Source organism: Gopherus evgoodei, chromosome 10 (genome assembly GCF_007399415.2).
Source record: "Gopherus evgoodei ecotype Sinaloan lineage chromosome 10, rGopEvg1_v1.p, whole genome shotgun sequence".
In the NCBI taxonomy this organism is placed as follows: Eukaryota; Metazoa; Chordata; order Testudines; family Testudinidae; genus Gopherus; species Gopherus evgoodei.
Genome location: NC_044331.1, coordinates 50,633,840 through 50,651,761, shown reverse-complemented (window position 1 = coordinate 50,651,761; position 17,922 = coordinate 50,633,840). Strand labels below are relative to the sequence as shown.

Sequence of the window (17,922 nt, the reverse complement as noted above, 5' to 3'; positions counted from 1 at the left end):
TGTGCACGGTACTATGTCAGCAGGAGAGCGTCGGCTGCTTGTGGAGGTGGTTTTTATCCTCTCCCGTCATCATAGAGCATCTCACTAGGCGCACTGCAATGGTGCGGCTGCATCAGTACAGCTGCGCTGCTGCAGTGTTGTACATATAGACATGGCCTTAGTCTGAATGAATGATGTCACTGACATGGGTGGTAAGATGTACAGTATTTGCATACACTGTATTTGAAGTTGGTCATTATAACCATTCATAGAGCAATATTAATACTGAGAAATATATTTTAAATTGACTTATTTTGTAATTGTTTCACAATGCTATATACACTGCTGTCTAATGCTACCAGCACCAGTGAAGCAAAGCTATTTGACTTAAAACAGGGACTTCTTGTCTTTCACTCATGCCTGTTCTGCTCAGAATTTGTCCTGCAGTGAGGCTATAAATGCTGACTTTGTGACATCTCTATTTAGTTCCATGTTAACTTACTGGGGAGTTTATGAGCAAAGGATCATGTGGCAGGAGGAGGAGAAACTGCATTCGGGAAAGGAAAGCTTTACTCAAACATCAATAGCTAAAAATAGCCGAGGGAATGTGGAAACCTTCAAGCCAAATGAATTGTGTTTTGTATAAATGTTTGCCCCGGTGTGAAAATACCTCTTTAAAACGGCTCTTTAACTCTGACATCCTGAATAGGAAGATGAGTGGAGCTGTGGGTATGACAGAGAAATAAATATATATGCATACATACACACATTCCTTGTGCATTGGACAGCACATTAATACAATAATTTATAGAACTGTATCATTTATACTATCTCTTTGAAGAACACAGGCCAAAATTTTCACACCTAGATGCCTGAAATTCAGCTCCTGTTTCAAAGTGCCCTGGCTTCGAGGTGCTGAACTCCTGCAGCTTCCCTTCACTCCAGTGGGATTTATGAGTGCTCAGCATTTCTGGCCACTCTGAGCCCAAATACAGATTTAGTAGCCTAACGTCAGGCACCCAGGTTTGAAACATTTGGCTAGAGTATTGTCAGGATTTGGTTTATACCCCAGATTCATGGGCTTGGTATAGATTTGTTCATCGTTTGTCCTTCACTCTAAAGTAACATGTAAAATTCATTTTTGGGCATATCCAAAAATGAATTAGTTACTGGTGGTGGTGGTGTTCTTATCTCAATAATTATGACTTTAGTTTTTGCACAAATAGATACTTTGTGCTCCGGAAAGTATTCCCACCTCCTGCTTGTTTATCAAACGCAGTGACAATTCTCAGTCCTCTTCACTGCAGCCGTAGCGATGGTGTCACAGCACTGAGTGCCGCACTCTCACAGAGTGGTTGAAGGGTCTGAAGAACACGTTGCTGATAGCACATGTAACATTGCCTTTTTAATGAGGCTGAGAGCAGAGCAGGGAGCTATGTAACTCAGGGGGAGGAAAGGAAATAATTCTAAGTTAACATTCAAACCCCTAAAGTGCAGATTTTTTTATAACCAAAGGAAAGTTAATGTATCCAGCTTGTTTTGTGCAACTCTGCAGGAGCGTCTCTTAAAGGGACACCATCAAAGTAAAATCTAGTCAATGTTTAAAAGGAATTTAAAGTAGTTTCTGGTTGTAAACCAGCCCTTGAGTCCCCTTTCTAATATCTGTGGCTCAGCAACAGTCTCTTCCTTTTTCCTTGTCTCTCTCCATCTGTGAAAAGGACAAAAGGGACATAGTGTCCCTTTTAGGTACTGTGAGGCACATTCTCAGCTGGTATACACTGTCACGGTTCCATTGGAGCTATGGCAATTTCCACCAGCTGAGGATCTGGCTCTATAGAGCCAAATGTTCAAAAACTTAATGAGGATGACGACTGATGTGGCCTTTGACCTCAAAGGAGAAGCACCAGTGAAGCATTTGGCCCTGTGTTAGTATTATGGAACACTTCTAAAATTTAGGAGCTATAATTCTGAATCCTCCCTCTCTTGCTTGCACAGGTTGTCTTCCTGGAGAAGAGGGTAACAGAGCTGGAAAAGGACACAGCTGCAAATGGAGAGCAGCACAGTCGGTTAAAACAGGAAAACCTGCAGCTGGTGCACAGGTGAGGGTATTTGGTTTGTGTCACAGGAGCAAACATATATCCTCCTCAGGAGTTTCTAAGGGCTTGTCTGCACTGTGCAACAGAGTGCACTAGAAGAGTGTGAATTCTCACACACACAAACATATAGCATGCCAAGTGACCTTCATAGACCCTGCTGACGTCCACTAACAGTTCCCTGTTTCAATGTTAGTGCGCACTAGGGGACTTCTACTTAGTGCACCTCACAATTTGCACCCCTGGAGCGTGCATTGCTGCATCGGGTAGGGAAGCTCTTAATGTAGTTCAGAATTGTTCTCTTTCCTCTGCTCCCTGTTTGAATTAGGATCCACACACGCAACTCTCTCTAAGGTTATTGTCTCTGAGAACGGCTGCCTTTTCTTTAGAACTCCCTCTGTTGGGTTAAGTGTGTGATGGAAGCAGGCCAGTGGAAAAGGAGTCAATAGAAAGATAAAGAAGAGACTATTAAATCTTAGCAAATCTGCCCTCCCTCACAGATCTAAATTCCATTCCTGTCAAAAGCCAGCAGGCATCCAAACTGCTGCCTTTGCAAAAGGCCTTCTCCACTTCATTTTCCATGCCTCACCTGTGCACTTTTCTGTGCCACTGACTGACTGCTGGGAATTCAGGTAATCTGCAGATTGGTAGGTCCGAGTCCCTGACTTTCTGGTAACAATGCTAGCTTTATGTTCCAATAGTTCTAAATAATCTCTCCAGCTACACATAACCTAATCAGTAAACTCTACATGGCAGGGATGGTCTTTTTTGTTATTGTTGTGGGTCCAGTGCTTAGAGCAATGGGGCCCTGATCCTTCACTGGGGCTCCTGGCTGCTACTACATTACAAATAATTAACAATAATATTGAGCGTTGCTATTTGGGAAGAGAGAGTGACTGTTTTTTTCACTCTGGCCTTTCATTTAATCCCCTGCATTTCAATGGGAGTTAAAGAAGTATACTGTGTCCCTGACTCTTCGCTCCTCCCCCAGAAATGCCCCTATTGCTTTTGGATGTTGGGACAAGTATAAATCTGTGAATTTTATTTAACCCCTGGGATTTTCGGTCTGAGGGGCTTCTGTTCTCCAGGCGTGTTTACACTCCTCAGATTAAAGCCATTAGTTTATCTGTAGGACTATAAGATTGTTAAATAGTATGTGTGTCATGGACAACAGTGATTCAAGTAAAGGTTTTCCTAAGCCCTGATAAACTTCACAGTAACAAGATGTTTTCCCTAATACACACAACTCCTCCTTGAGTGCTCTAATCACTTAACCCAGACAGGTTAATTAGTTTTATCCAAATAAAGGGCTTAGGTAACAAGTTGATCAGTTAGAAAAATGTGTCCCTCTATCAGAGGTTTGCATTGCATGCTTTTGTCCTGTGTTTTTATAAGCTCTATAACAAAACAATATCCCAGCAAACTGCAGCTTCCCATGGTTCATCGTGCACTGCTTTGGGTAGCAGAAGCAGCTTTACAGTAATGTAATCAAAGGTCATAAAATGACAGCCACTGTATGGACTATTTATTCACCTGCTTCCAAGGCATGACATGCATCTGACGAAGTGGGTATTCACCCACGAAAGCTCATGCTCCAAAACGTCTGTTAGTCTATAAGGTGCCACAGGACTCTTTGCTGCTTTTACTGAGAACCATGTGACATTAAAAATGTTTGCCAATTATGGATGTGGCCTGGAAAAATAACTCTCCACACTCCCCTTGTGATTGAGAATTCGAGGGAAATGGTCACTTTCTCTAGGACCTAGATTTGATTTAATTTAAAATTATTATAAGATGCTAGAAGTCTTACAAATCTCAACATCTATTAAACGCCATCTCTGTCTTATATTCTAATTTTTCTCTGCAACAATTAAATAATCATTGTTATGTCGGCCCTGCTTAATTGATTGGCAACATGCAAACATCCAAATATTGTATTTCTAGAGCTATACAGTTATCACTGATGCAGGTGCCCAAGGGAATTACCCATAAGTGGCATATGAATTTCATACTCCACTACAAACCCAGGTGAAAAGGAAGATAATTAATAAATTAGAGTAATTAGCCTCAGTAGCTTATTCTGTGCAGTACTCTGACTCTGCTACCTACTAAGACACAAGTTTTAAGATAATCTTTTACTTTGTTTTCTTCTCAATCCTCGCTTCATTCCTCCGTTTGATTAGTTTTAATGTGACCACTGAAGCTTGTAGAAACCTGTGATGATAGGATACCAGCATCTATTGCCTGGGTTCCCAGTGATTTAAATGCCAAATAGGCAGTGGCTTCCAAGTGGTTCGGTATCACAGAGTGCTCAGGGATTGGATGGTTGTGAGGATGTGCTAGCTGCTTTTCCCCAGGTGTCTAAGGCCATGTCTACATCTAAAATTTTGCAGCGCTGGTTGTTACAGCTGTATTAGTACAGCTGTATAGGGCCAGCGCTGCAGAGTGGCCACACTTACAGCAACCAGCGCTGCAAGTGGTGTTAGATGTGGCCACACTGCAGCGCTGTTGGGCGGCTTCAAGGGGGGTTCCGGGAACGCAAGAGCAAACCGGGAAAGGAGACCAGCTTCGCCGCGGTTTGCTCTCGCGTTCCCGGAGCCACACAGCAAACCGCAGGGAAGGAGACCTGCTTGCTCGGGGTTCCGGGAACGAGAGAGCAAACCGGGAAAGGAGACCAGCTTCGCCGCGGTTTGCTCTCGCGTTCCCGGAGCCACCCTGCAAACCGCAGGGAAGGAGACCTGCTTGCTCGGGGTTCCGGGAACGAGAGAGCAAACCGCGGCGAAGCTGGTCTCCTTCCCCAGCTTGCTCTCGCGTTCCCCGAACCCCGAGCAAGCAGGTCTCCTTCCCTGCGGTTTGCTGGGTGGCTCCGGGAACGCGAGAGCAAACCGCGGCGAAGCTGGTCTCCTTCCCCGGTTTGCTCTCTAGTTCCCGGAACCCCGAGCAAGCAGGTAAGGAGAACCGCTTGCTCGGCGGTTCGGGGAACGAGAGAGCAAACCGGGAAAGGAGACCAGCTTTGCCGCGGTTTGCTCTCGCGTTCCCGGAGCCACCCTGCAAACCGCAGGGAAGGAGACCTGCTTGCTCGGGGTTCCGGGAACGAGAGAGCAAACCGAGGCGAAGCTGGTCTCCTTTCCCGGTTTGCTCTCTCGTTCCCCGAACCGCCGAGCAAGCGGTTCTCCTTCCCTGCGGTTTGCAGGGTGGCTCCGGGAACGAGAGAGCAAACCGCGGCAAAGCTGGTCTCCTTTCCCGGTTTGCTCTCTCGTTCCCCGAACCGCCGAGCAAGCGGTTCTCCTTACCTGCTTGCTCGGGGTTCCGGGAACGAGAGAGCAAACCGGGAAAGGAGATCAGCTTGATTACCAGAGGCTTCCTCCTTCCACGGAGGTCAAGAAAAGCGCTGGTAAGTGTTTACATTGGATTACCAGCGCTGGATCACCAGCGCTGGATCCTCTACACCCGAGACAAAACGGGAGTACGGCCAGCGCTGCAAACAGGGAGTTGCAGCGCTGGTGATGCCCTGCAGATGTGTACACCTTCAAAGTTGCAGCGCTGTAACTCCCTCACCAGCGCTGCAACTTTCTGATGTAGACAAGCCCTAAGTGCCTTGTAGGTGCCTGTTCTTTGTCTTGTACAGATGCTGCTACTTTTAAGATGATTTTCAAACTCCATGGTGGCTTCTACTGGCTTTGCTAGGAGGAAGAGGGGAGGAGGGTTAAGAGAAAGGAGGACACCCCTCTCCCTAAAATATCTGAATGCCAGTGGCACAGCTGTGTAATGTCAGACTTGGCTAAACCCCTTCTTTCCTTTTCTCCAAAGAGCTAATGCCCTGGAGGAACAGCTGAAGGAGCAAGAGTTGAAAGCAGATGAGATGCTCCTGGAGGAAATCAGAAAACAGAGAGAGTTCCTGACCAGGATGGAGAGAGAGAAGAGTATTGAGATTGAGAATTTGCAAGCCAGGTTGGTACAGCTGCCATATCCTCCACATGGTGACGCTTTGGGGATGTATCACTAATCAGTGACAACTAGAACACAGCTGTGGGTTAGTTTCCAGAATAAACTCCAGCTGTGGCTATGCTGCCTCCAATAAAGCTGGCCACCACGTAATTCTAAACCCTGGTTTTGACTACCTCCTTCCTCTGTAACTTTGTCCCAAGGTAATAAATTAACCCACCTCTAACACTTGTCTCCAGCCAGAGAGAAATTTCCATTTGGATTCTATTAGCTCATGCATGCTCCCTCTTGATCTGCCCCTAACAGTGCGAATAACGAGGGTGTTCACTTGAACCTCCTGCCCATTCGCATGACTAGTCCCTGGAGCTCAGTTTGACATTGTCACATGAGTCAGCTTCACAAAGACATGCACAAAGTATCTGCTCTGCTCCCAGGGAAATCAATGGAAGTTCTTCCTTTGACTTCAACAGGCATGAGCCCAAGGTGAGGACTACAGCTTTCCTCTGCCTGAACAGCCCTGAGAGGGAGGAGCACTTACAGAAGCGTCTGAGCAGTGTTTGCTTGTTCTAGAAGGAACAGTGCCACAGCACTGTCTGGGGCTGTCCCAGAGGAATGGTAACAGCAGCATGGGGAGATCTGAGCTGAAAACTAGCTTGAGTAACACCCTTGCTCCTAGTGACTGATCTCATCAGGCAGTAACCAGCTTGCAGGCTTTCCCACACCCTCAGGCTGGCTTCCTGGGCAGAGCCAACCTGTCCTGGATGAGGGATGTCTCTTCTCCCTGGCTGGGTGCTTTTCACTAGGGATTCAGCAAATGCAGAACATTCCATTCTTGCTCAGTCCTAACTGGCCATGACTGACAAGAAAGGACCAGGAAGGTAATATGGGAGGAACACTACCCATGTGAATTTGAGAGATTTGAACCTGAGGCACTAGGTGAGGCCATCTCTGGACTCCTGGCTGTTGTGTGCCAATCCCTGGCACTTGGCCTCTGAGGGAAAAATACCAACAGAAGAGGCAGCAAAAATAGGGGGAAATAATGGGAATGCAAAGAGCCTGTGCTCAGATAACAAGTTTCACCCTTTAGTGCCCAGAGCTGGGATTTGCTACTGTGGGGCAATGAAGGTAGTCAGTACTGAGCCTGAAGGATGGCCTGGTGCCCTGGGGGTGAGATCTGTCACAGCAGGCAAAAATTAGGCAGAGGGCTTCAAACAACTCCAGCTAAGTCTGGGTAGATGTCTCCTCCTTCCCCGTGATTGTTGGTGAGGAGGAGTGGGGCAGACAAAAGCAGAGTCCATCCTCACTCTACATTCACGCTCAGGTCTTCACTAATATGTTTTTGTTATTTTTGCTGCTTGCACGATTTTCTCTAGTCTCAGGGCTCTGGTAGCAGAGTTTCTAAATGTGTTCATTCGTTGCCACAGACTGCAGCAGCTGGAGGACGAGAACAGCGAGCTGAGATCCTGTGTCCCTTGTCTGAAAGCCAGTATCGAGAGGCTGGAGGAGGTGAGGGAGAGCCTTCTCACCTAGAAAGATACTTCAGGCTCTTACTTTGGTGTGTTTGAAAACAGGCTGAGGGATCTGGTCTGTGCCAGAGATTCCTTAGCGGTGAAGCGTGAATGTGCATCTCTGCATAGGACGTGGCATTAATTATGCCACTATGACTCAGCACCCTGACCCGCTGCTGGCTTTCCTGAGCATATCATACATTAGCATCTCTGCAGTGCACATTCCAACTTGCCTTGAGTTAACCTGTTGGTGTGTTAGTCACTGGCACCTGTGTTCTGCCTAGCTTCCGAGGCAGTGTAGCCCATGCAGAATAAGAGCTCGCTGTGGTTTTCCCTCGGAGTCAGGAATTTTGGTGAAGGCTATGTTATGTTGTGAGCCCGGCTGATATTTTTAGGCTAATTGCCAATTGCAAACAGCAGAAATGGAATGCTTTGCACAACAGACCTGTATGAATCCCAAGTTCTGTATAACAAGCAAAAGCCATTTCTTCCTCTAGTCCTACCCTAAATAGAAACCAGGACCTAGGCTGTAGTGCTGTAGATACTTACTGAGTCACTGTGTTTGTCGCTGTAAAATCTGCAACCTCTCTGAGGCAATGCAGTCCTAAATGTACTTCAGCAGTAATCCTGTCAGCTGCCCATAGAACCTCATACACGCAAACAAGCAGTGCTGCTGTTTCGTGTTGCCTTATGTAGGGTACATGTATCAATCTCTTTGCTGTTTCATGAATGAAATTCTGCCCTCTTGTGGCAAATTGTGAGGAAGTTCATTTCCAGCTTGGGTCCTGGTAACTGAAAACATAATACAGGACGATGGAACCTTCTTGTAGAGAAGCTTTACTAACAAACGTGGCAGTGCACACAGGTTCACCCTAACAGGTTGGACACTCTCCTGCTGCAGCTTACTGAAATGATTGTCAGCTTTCCTCCTATGTCACAACACCCAGGTTCCACTGTGTGCGTAACTGAGAAGGGGATGTCATGGGAGACTATATCACTGTTCTATGTTTTAATTGTCAGTTTTAGCAGAGGACACATTTTACACTAATTTGTGTGAGTGCGGAGAGGGGTGTGTGTAGTGGAATATGGCTGTATTGTGTCCGTGTGTAATATAATAGGTATATATTAAATTGTGTTAATTTCTGGCTTATGTTTGCCAATATATAAGGTTTCCTGAAGAAATAATTTTTGATCTAGGTGCCTAAATATGGATTCAAGGACCTAAAATTTGGCCCTCAAGTTTTTCTTAGCTTCATAAACTTCAAGGCCAGAAGGGTCTATGCTGATCATCTAATCCAGGGATAGTCAATAGGTGGACTGTGGGCCAAAGCCAGACTGCCAGATGCTTTTGAACGGACCCAGAAATCTTTTTATTTACTTATTATCATTATTGTTGTTGTTTTTTGTATAATTTTCTCTGGAGTTTGGACCTTGACTTTACCTTGACCAAGAAATTTGGACCTTAGCAAAAAACAATTGACTATCCCTGATCTCGTTTGAGATCCTGCATAAAAAAAGGTGTAAAGCTCCACCCAGTGAGAGGTGGGTTGAGATTTTCCTGGCAGGAAAGATGCTTTATAAAGAATATAATTTAATAACACACAATAATAACAATCCCACATTTCAAACAGCAACACTAGATCTGAGAGAGAGGGTGTAAATTGTGAGGATTCCTAGGTGCATTCAGCCACCTGAGATATGTTTATTCTTGACTATCCTCTCCTCATAACATGTTATTGCTCATCTCTATTTTAGCTTAAATTAGAGTTAATGTGGCTAATGAGCAGTAACAGATGCAATTAGCTCTCCATGGAGGATGCAACCCCCTGCTGATAAACTGGATGTCTCCTTTGTTTTTGTTTGAAACAGATTTCCTGGTTGTTAATATTATTTCACGTTGACAAAGCACTTTTCATCACAGAAAATGTCAATGCATGTTACAAACTAGTAACACATTTTGCAAAGATGAGTGTCTGCGCCTAATTAAGTGACTGAATTTTCACTGGGGGCTGCTGGTGCTCAGCACTCCTGAAAACTAGGTCACTTCTCCAGGCATATAATGTGAAGCACCTACAATTTTTTTGGACAAATTTGGCATGTATAAAAATAAGGGACTCCAGCAATCACCTTTAAAGTTGGAACCAAGTTAAAACTGATGAGCAGCACATGGCACATTGGCTGATCATATGGGGAAACGTAGCAGCAGCATAAAGAAACCTTGTCACTCACAGGGCTCTGGTCACAATTAAATAATGAGTTTTACATGATTTTAAACTTTGAACAAATTCAATTGACTGCCCTGTTCAACCATTGAGCCAAGGTGGAGAATAGTAAAAGGGTTCTTCTGAAAATCCATGGGTATAGTTCAGTTTTAGATACTAATTTACATTGCTCGGGTTCTTGCATTGTCTATTTGCTTTCTGTGAAATCCATGCTCAGCTAAAACCCAGGATAAAAAAGGGTTTAATGAGATCAGAGTTCTGGCTCTATTATAAACTTCTCTGAGGGGGCAGCTGTTGTTTAAACTAAGGGATTCCTTTGATTTGATGTCATTTTCATCCAGTAGCCCTTGCTTAGGCCCCAGTTCTGCAATAACTCTGTCCTGCCCCTGTGCAGAGTCCCTGAAGCCATCTGGGCTCTGTGCAGATGCAAGAGGTTGCTCAAATGGAGCTTATGGCAGGAGTCATTTATTATATGTCTCTCCTGACTGTGCTGATGCATTTTGTTTGCTGCTGGCAAAGCACTGAGGCTGCGAAGTCCTCAGACAACAGGTGAAAGCACAGCAGACAAAAGTGTCCAAACTAACACGCGTCGGCTAAAAGAATGTTCCCATGTGGCAATGTGCATATGTGCTCTCCTCTCCGAATGACAGGAGAGGGGCCTTGCCATGCTCTGGGGAAGCTCTTGTGATTTCATCTTGCTAAACTTTGTTGCAGGAGAAGCAGAAGTTGTTAGATGAGATAGAAGACCTCACTGCTCAACTCAATGAGGAGCAGGAAAGCAAGAGAAAGATGGGGGACAAACTGGCCCAGGAGAGACACCAATTCCAGAAGGAGAAGGAGTCCACTCAGGAGGTGAGCAGAGTGAACAGTTGACACCATTCAGCCTGTCCGCACCCTTCTCCCTGGAGTCCTCAGCGGAAACTGCAGCTATTTACAAGCACTTTCCCGAGAGGTCAACATGCCGCATCCTATATGCAGGGCTCAGTGGTGGTCTAGTTCCTCGATAACCCTAGATACAAATTGCACCGTGAATTCACATTGTTATCAGCGTAATGTAATCTGCTGTTGCCAAATGGAAGAAACACAATGAACTGGAGGGAGAGAAATTAATCGATGCTTTCAGCTGCCCTTACCTGCATGCTTTTTCATTTCCACGTGCTTGTGTCTAGTGTTCACAGTTACAATGGACACAGCTGAGTGGAACAGCTCTTCCTTATTCCTCCAGCGATAGGGGATTTAAATTGAGTAACAGGTGAAAGTGTATTTGATCATTTTGTTGTGGCTGTTTGCCACTCTTTGAACCATTGCTGTTTGGCAGTGCCTTGTAGGAAGGCAGTCTGCAGAGGTGCATTGGCTTAGCTGGACGGGCAGCTGGCACAGCACCTGCCCTGGGTGTGGCATCAGCTTGTACCTAGTCTCTCGCTTTCATGTACATTAAAATTCTCTCCAGCATGTGTCTCTGCAGTCACATTCTAAGGCACAAGTCAGGATTCACCAGCCTGCTCAACATGGCATATTTCTGTCTGGATGTAAAGGTGTAATGGCAAAGGCCTGAGGTAGGAACTTGGGCCTAGCCAGTGTTAACAGGGGAAGGACAAGAATATAACACTGAGAACATAACTGTGATTTCTGTACGCTTCATACCGCCCGTTCTCGCTCCCCTCCTGCTGTTTCACACCTCAAGCGCCTCTCTGGTGCAGCAGGGAGGCTCGCTCAATGCTTAGCGCTGTGGCACTTTACGGCCCTTGGGCGCTATCGCTCTCCTTCATTGCATTGCAGCTGATTGAGGACCTCCGAAAGCAGCTGGAGCACCTGCAGCTGTTTAAACTTGAAGCAGAGCAGCGAAGAGGCAGAAGCAGCAGCGTGGGCCTCCAAGAGTACAATAGCAGGACGCGGGAGACGGAGCTGGAGCAAGAGATTAGGCGGCTCAAGCAGGTACTGGGGTGGTGGGGGTGATGTTTTGGTTTGGCTACTAGATGCCAATCAATTCAACACCACAGCAGCAACTTGGACTTTCATATCCAGCCTCACTACTCGGTGTAGACTTCTGGGACTGCACCGGCCTGTTGTTCAGCCACTGGAGGTGTAATTAAGCATTGGCAAAGCACAGCTGGGATTGTGTATAGGAAACAGGAGAGGCACTGGGGAGAAATCTCAGCACTATAGTCACAGCTACCATGTCTGTTTGGCCTAAAGGCCTCTTCTGGGAGAGAGTCGTCATAGCCCGCCCAAGTAGCACAGACAACGTGAGCATGTTTCACTGTGGGGGAATGCTTTGCCTTTCTCAGCTCAACAGAGGACTGCAGAACACTATCTCCCTGGCTGGCGGGGCAGATTTCAGCCTCACTTCAGTATCCTGGACCAGAGGAGGCGTTCTGGAGATACCCCAGTGAAACGCTGATCCATCGCAGCTCAATCTGGTCAGAACAATAGGGGGTTAGAATCTCCCTAGCATGTTGCAGGTATACACTTCTCTACTGAGCAAAGCTTCCCAGAGCTCTGCTAGCTCAGGGGAGAACAACAGTCAGGAGAGCTGTATTCTGGTCTTACTCTGCCATATAGTCACCAGGGCACCTTGGCCATTTCACTTAACTATGCCTCTATTCCACCAGCTGTAAAATGTAGAGCACCCCTTTCATAAAGCACCTACAGCACCTGCCATCTGTGGAGCTCTAGAAATGTAAATTATGAACGTATTGATTCTGGGTTTTTGTTGTGAGCAGGATAACCGCAATCTGAAAGAACAGAATGACGAGCTGAATGGACAGATTATAAATCTTAGCATTCAGGGAGCCAAGAACCTCTTCTCAGCTTCCTTCTCCGAGTCCCTGGCTGCAGAAATCAGCTCAGTCTCCAGAGACGAGGTATTATGTGGTGTCTAGAGAAAGTGTATTCCTGTTTACCTCAAACCACTTCCTCTTAGCACGAGTGATGTCTTTAATCCCCTCTCTTGGCTCCTAAGCACCTACGTGTGCCGGAAGGAGCTGAAAGTGCCCTCTCTGCAGTAGAGATCACTACTGATAATCCAGGGATCCCACTGAGAGCCACAGCAATTCCTTTTTACAGCTTGCTGCAATTAGAAAGGGGCCCATCTGGCAGAGGTGATGACTTGCCATAAGTCACGGCTTCCCATAGAAACCAGACACTACTTGAGATGGTGGTGCACACCATGGCAAGGCTATAGTCAAGGGCTAGCTGTGCTGTTCATGAGGTAACATGCCTTTGCTAAGATAATGTAAAGAAGATTATGTATGTTGTCTGCTTAATACCTTAGAAATCTCAAGCTAGCCTCTTACGATTGGTGGAGGACTGAGACCCTGGGTCCGTCATGGCTGTGCTCTTTATGCTTCTCCTCCTTCCCTGATTGTTGTACCAAGTTCTCGTGTAGTTGTACCTCAGACACTTGCACACATTGACAGACGAGTTCACCAGCAGGAGCCAAGCGAGACAGGAAATGTTGCTATTTGAGTGAGATCCATGCAATGTTCCTTTCTCTTGGGACAAGTCACTGCCGTTGTCTGGCAGCTAGAGGAAGAGCATTAGAGTAAACCTTGTCTGTCAGTGGGGGCAGGTGTCTAAGAGTATAAGAATCCTCATTCTCTCATGGGAAAGGTGAGACTATAAGGGATTGTGAGACTCATTCCATAAACACAAAATCCTAAAGAAACTCAGTGACAAGCTCAATTTTCACACTGTAGTGCTGAAGTCCCCATGCTGTTGTGTGCCTAAAATAGGTGTTTGTTTGCCTGATATGTGCATCCGGAACTATGATTTGGCCATCTGAGGTTCCAGGTTTGGAAACCAGACCCACAACGTTAATATTCAGCATGAGCCTGTGGCTTAGCTTTGACTTGGGCAGACAAGTAGCTTCCACTAACAGAGCTACTAGAGAGTGGAAGAGAACAGCTAATGGCCTCCCCGACCAACCCACATTCCCCCACGAGAGACAAGAAGCTAGAACAATGGAGATTCCAGGGAGCTGAAGCTGAGTTTTGAGGAGGATGTACATTTCACTGGAGTTTGTGCTGGACAGTAACAGGAATGAATGTATCACCAGTAGCTCTTTTAAGATACATGCAGTTTTTCCTCTTAAATCTAAAATTGGAGCAGGGAATCTCTTATGCAGGCTGCAGCTTGTGGGACAAAGGGACCCTTTGTAATGGACTCTGGTGGGTTTTTTTGCTAAGCAAACTGTCAAGGGTGAATTGCAAAGAAATCTGTGCTAGGTGGCCCTGACTTGTGGCCTATCAGTAACCAGCTTCTTCCTCTTCCTCCCTTACAGCTCATGGAGGCAATTCAAAAGCAGGAGGAGATTAACTTCCGCCTGCAAGACTACATTGACCGGATCATTGTGGCCATCATGGAAACCAACCCATCCATCCTGGAAGTCAAGTAAAGGAAGCCAAAAGCTGCAGACTGTGTGCTGCTGATCTGGGGTGGACTTGGTGCACTGAGAGGCAAAGGAGAGACTTTAGATTCTTTGATCTGCATGAAGGCACATGAAGTGTCACTTCAGATCACTGGATGAATTAATCCAGTGCCCTGGGGAAAAAAGAAAACCAGCAACAAAGCTTTGTTGTTGGACTCTTTCAAGACCCTTGCTGGCTTTAAGGGGTGAAAGGGAATCTGGAGAATAAATGGAGCTAAACGTGGAGTGGGGTGGGGGGGAAGGAAAGGACCTACCTCCCTGTCGATGGAACATATCAAACAGTGGGGCTGACAAATGCTAACTGGAACTGTCACAATATGTAACCCTGAAATCCCTAGTGGCGCATGGGTGGGGAATAGGTCTAAGGAGTTAAGCAAAATACAGGGTCGTGTATAGATTTATTCTGCTGAAACTTTAATGAAAAGAGAATAATAGTGGGGTGGAGAAGTTAGTTAATTGACTTCTGAGATAATTTCCTGCCCTCCTCTGCACAGCCCAGAAATCTGCTTTGCCAAAGTGCCCAGGACACCCTTACTGAGGCAGATCTGTGAATGAGAAATGTTCCCACACCCATAGAATAGTGCAAAGTTCCTCCCTCGGGCTGCACAGCTAGCACCATCTCGGGCCCCCTCTTCATGGGGGTTGCATGCAGGAACCCTAGATGACTTTTCTCTCCATTTAATGAGTGGAAGGAAGGGGACAGGAGAATGGCTGTGTTTGATATGAGGTGTAACTGGAGTTCGACACATGCCTCGGCATTTGTATTTTTGTTCTCTGGCTTGGTAACATTTTACACATATGGCATCTTCTTTAAATTCACTGTTCATCTGGCTCCATTCCTCATACAATATAGAGGAGTAGCTTTCTTCAGCACTCCCCGTTCCTCTTCTGTGGCATGCTCCTTCAGCATCAGATGTTAGCACTTCTCTATCAAGCCATGGGACCTGAATTGGACAGGACTGCAGTAAGGTAGCAATCAGTGCAAGGGGTGAAAGCCACACAGCAGTAGATGGAAGGACAGCAGCTCCCTATCCTGCTGCTTTGTTGCGTGAGTGAAGGAAGGGCTGTGATTTCTTCATGGTTAATGAGCGTGCGTTGGAGTCAGCCTGGTAGCCGTTATGTCCTCCTCACTTCTGCTGTATGGCCCACAGTACCCATGTCGCCGTAGCAGTGCTCAGCCATAAGTGGGCACGCAGCTGTTCAGGTTGGTCCCCCCTAGTGGTGCAACAGAGTAAGTTCTAGCAGAGGGGACCAACATGAACTGTTCACACGCTTGTTTCGAAAGCCAAGGACCTCCGCCATTGTCCCCTATGTGCATGAATGGCAGTGGTACCATGAAGTGTATTGCAATGGTCCAGTCAGAGGTGGGCTCTGCTGATGATACTGCAGCACTGGAGGTAGAGCCCTTTCCCATGCCCGCGTTCTCCCCGTTCTTGTGCTGCGATGCACTAGGCTTGCTGTCACGTTCATTGAGTAGCTTAGTGGCTCTGAACCAGGGACCGGTGGCTGCTGGTTTGACTTCTTAGACGACCAAGGCCACCTACAATGTAGTGATTAGAACTGAGTCTTACACCCCAATGAAAGTGGTGCTGGGAAGCTAAGGGGTACAATTGACTGGAGGCTGAAATCGAGGGCCACTGGGAAACAACAAACATATTAACATCAGACCCATTCAGGCTAGTGTGAAATGCATTTTAAAAGCCTTGTACAATGCATCCAGTTTTATGCATTTTAAAACCTGTACAATGCATCATTCAATAAGTAAAAACAGTCATTGATTAAAAATGCCTGTTCACCTCAGGCTACCAGAACAACCTCCAGGCTAGCACACACCCAAATGATCCAACTTCCTTGGCTTTGATTTTGATTTGACCTCTAACTGAAAGGCATCCTGGTTCCAGGCACAGTCAGCATGTTGAATGTACAGTAGATTTCTATTTTAAATTGGGGCGATTTTTCATTTTTAAATCACCTGGTTAGCTTTTAGAAGGGCCCTGTTAGCCAGTCTGAATCCCAAATCTGTACAAAATATGGAAAATCCTGGTGCATTGGCCTGCACTGGAACATCCTAAATGTGCTCATAGGACTGGGCCATCTGAGCTGCTAGTCCAGCTGCTTACCAGGGAAACCAGATTCAAATCCTTCCTCTGCTGAGAGTTGGAGAGCGATAAACACCACAGCCCCTTCGCTTACCTAATATCCCCCTTAGACCATTGCAACTACTGAGCTGGCATCTCTCCTTTATTTTATTCCATATCTGGAAAGTAAAAGCCCTTGGTCTCAGATGGCTTTCTTCAGGGCACAAGAAATTGCATAACAATTCATGCAGACCCAAAGGATGTCGCTAAGGTGGGTGAAGAGCCTGTGTGAGTGAGAATAGCTGGGGGATCCCAAAAATACACAGTGGTGCTGACAGTCCCTGTCTTGCCCACTTTGATGGAGAGACGGTTTCATGGGATCCCTGTGCAAAATGTCCACCTTCATATGGGTTTGCCTTCTATTAAGTCTTTAACCCAGACTTATCCAACTTTTCATTTGAAATCTAAAGTAAGAGAAAAAGCGGCTGCAGGGACAGATGGCAGCAGGTCACTGCTTTCAGCTCCATCTCCCCCATGCAGGGTCTGGAGCTCCAGTCTCATTGGGATGTTCGAGAAGTCCCCAGTCGCATTCTGTGAACGCACAATACCCTTGGGCTTGTCTTTTTTGTAATATCTGCTGAGAGAGATGAGACAACCTGTCTTCCAGCGAAGGCTGCGTTCTCTCTTCCTTGGACATGTGAGCAATGAGCCATCATCTTCCTTCTCCCGCTCCACACCTTTGTTAGCATCCCCCAGCAAGCCAAGAGCTCCTGCTCATTCATTCTCTAAGCTGCCCCCTTGTGGACCTTTTCCCTCCCTGAGCCTGCGGGAAGAAGCCACGTAATGTATATTTCCAGAGTAGCTTTGGGTGTAAATCGGTGTATACTTTGAGAGGGAAATTTTTCTATCTTGTAGAGTAGGTATTTTTTATAGAATGGAGGTTGATCAATTTTTTTAATACTTTAAAGAAGAGAGAAATGTATCTGTGTATACACATAAATATATATATATATGTATAAATATATAAATATCAGATCTGCCTTCTGAACTTGGGATTGTGTATCCCTCGTTAACGCATTTTTTTTCTGTTTGATCACTAAGAGGTACTGTAACTGTAAATAAATCACCGGGGAAAAGAGTTTTAAACAAAAAAAGAAGCACTGACTTGCACACTGATCATGCTTTAAGCCCCAAGGAAAAACTGTACTTCCCGACAAAGTCCCCCTCTCCCTGCTGGTATGTGAAGGAAACTCCAAACAAGAAGCAAAACCAGTATTGTCTGAACTGATGTATTGATTCTTGTCAAATTAAAAGCTGTTACCATCACTCTTTTGGGGGCTTTTTTTCTCCTGTTTCCCCAGGAAGGAAGGAAGGGATGGCAGAGAAGGGAAGGACTGGGAGATGCTGACACAGACTTTAAAAGCAGAAGTGGCTGAGTGATGAAACTCACTATTAACCTAGGAAAGAGTGAGCTTCTTTTGGGCCTGGCAGACTCAGCGAGGCGTTTCCTGCCCCTGTTAGCCAGGGCTGGTATAAAAGCCCCAGGAGCACACAGCAACGACGGCCTTTCAGCTCTACTAGAAGCACAAGCCGTCACCATACCGAGACCCAAATCCTGCTCTTACTGTGGTATAAATCGGGAGTAATTCCATAGACTTCCATGAGGTT

At 46.1% G+C, this 17,922-nt stretch overlaps 1 protein-coding gene across 2 annotated transcripts in view; it reads left to right on the top strand.

Moving 5' to 3' along the window:
• RAB11FIP3 (RAB11 family interacting protein 3) overlaps nt 1-17,580 on the top strand; it is a 183,873-nt gene extending 166,293 nt beyond the window's left edge. For both annotated transcript variants that reach the window (XM_030576889.1, XM_030576890.1), the window contains 7 exons: nt 1,975-2,078; nt 5,883-6,023; nt 7,442-7,523; nt 10,462-10,599; nt 11,527-11,682; nt 12,471-12,611; nt 14,030-17,580. In XM_030576889.1, coding sequence (XP_030432749.1) covers nt 1,975-2,078; nt 5,883-6,023; nt 7,442-7,523; nt 10,462-10,599; nt 11,527-11,682; nt 12,471-12,611; nt 14,030-14,143 — 876 coding nt within the window. In that variant the 3' untranslated portion in view covers nt 14,144-17,580. The remainder of the gene's footprint in view (nt 1-1,974; nt 2,079-5,882; nt 6,024-7,441; nt 7,524-10,461; nt 10,600-11,526; nt 11,683-12,470; nt 12,612-14,029) is intronic.
• The last annotated feature ends 342 nt before the right edge of the window (nt 17,581-17,922 follow it).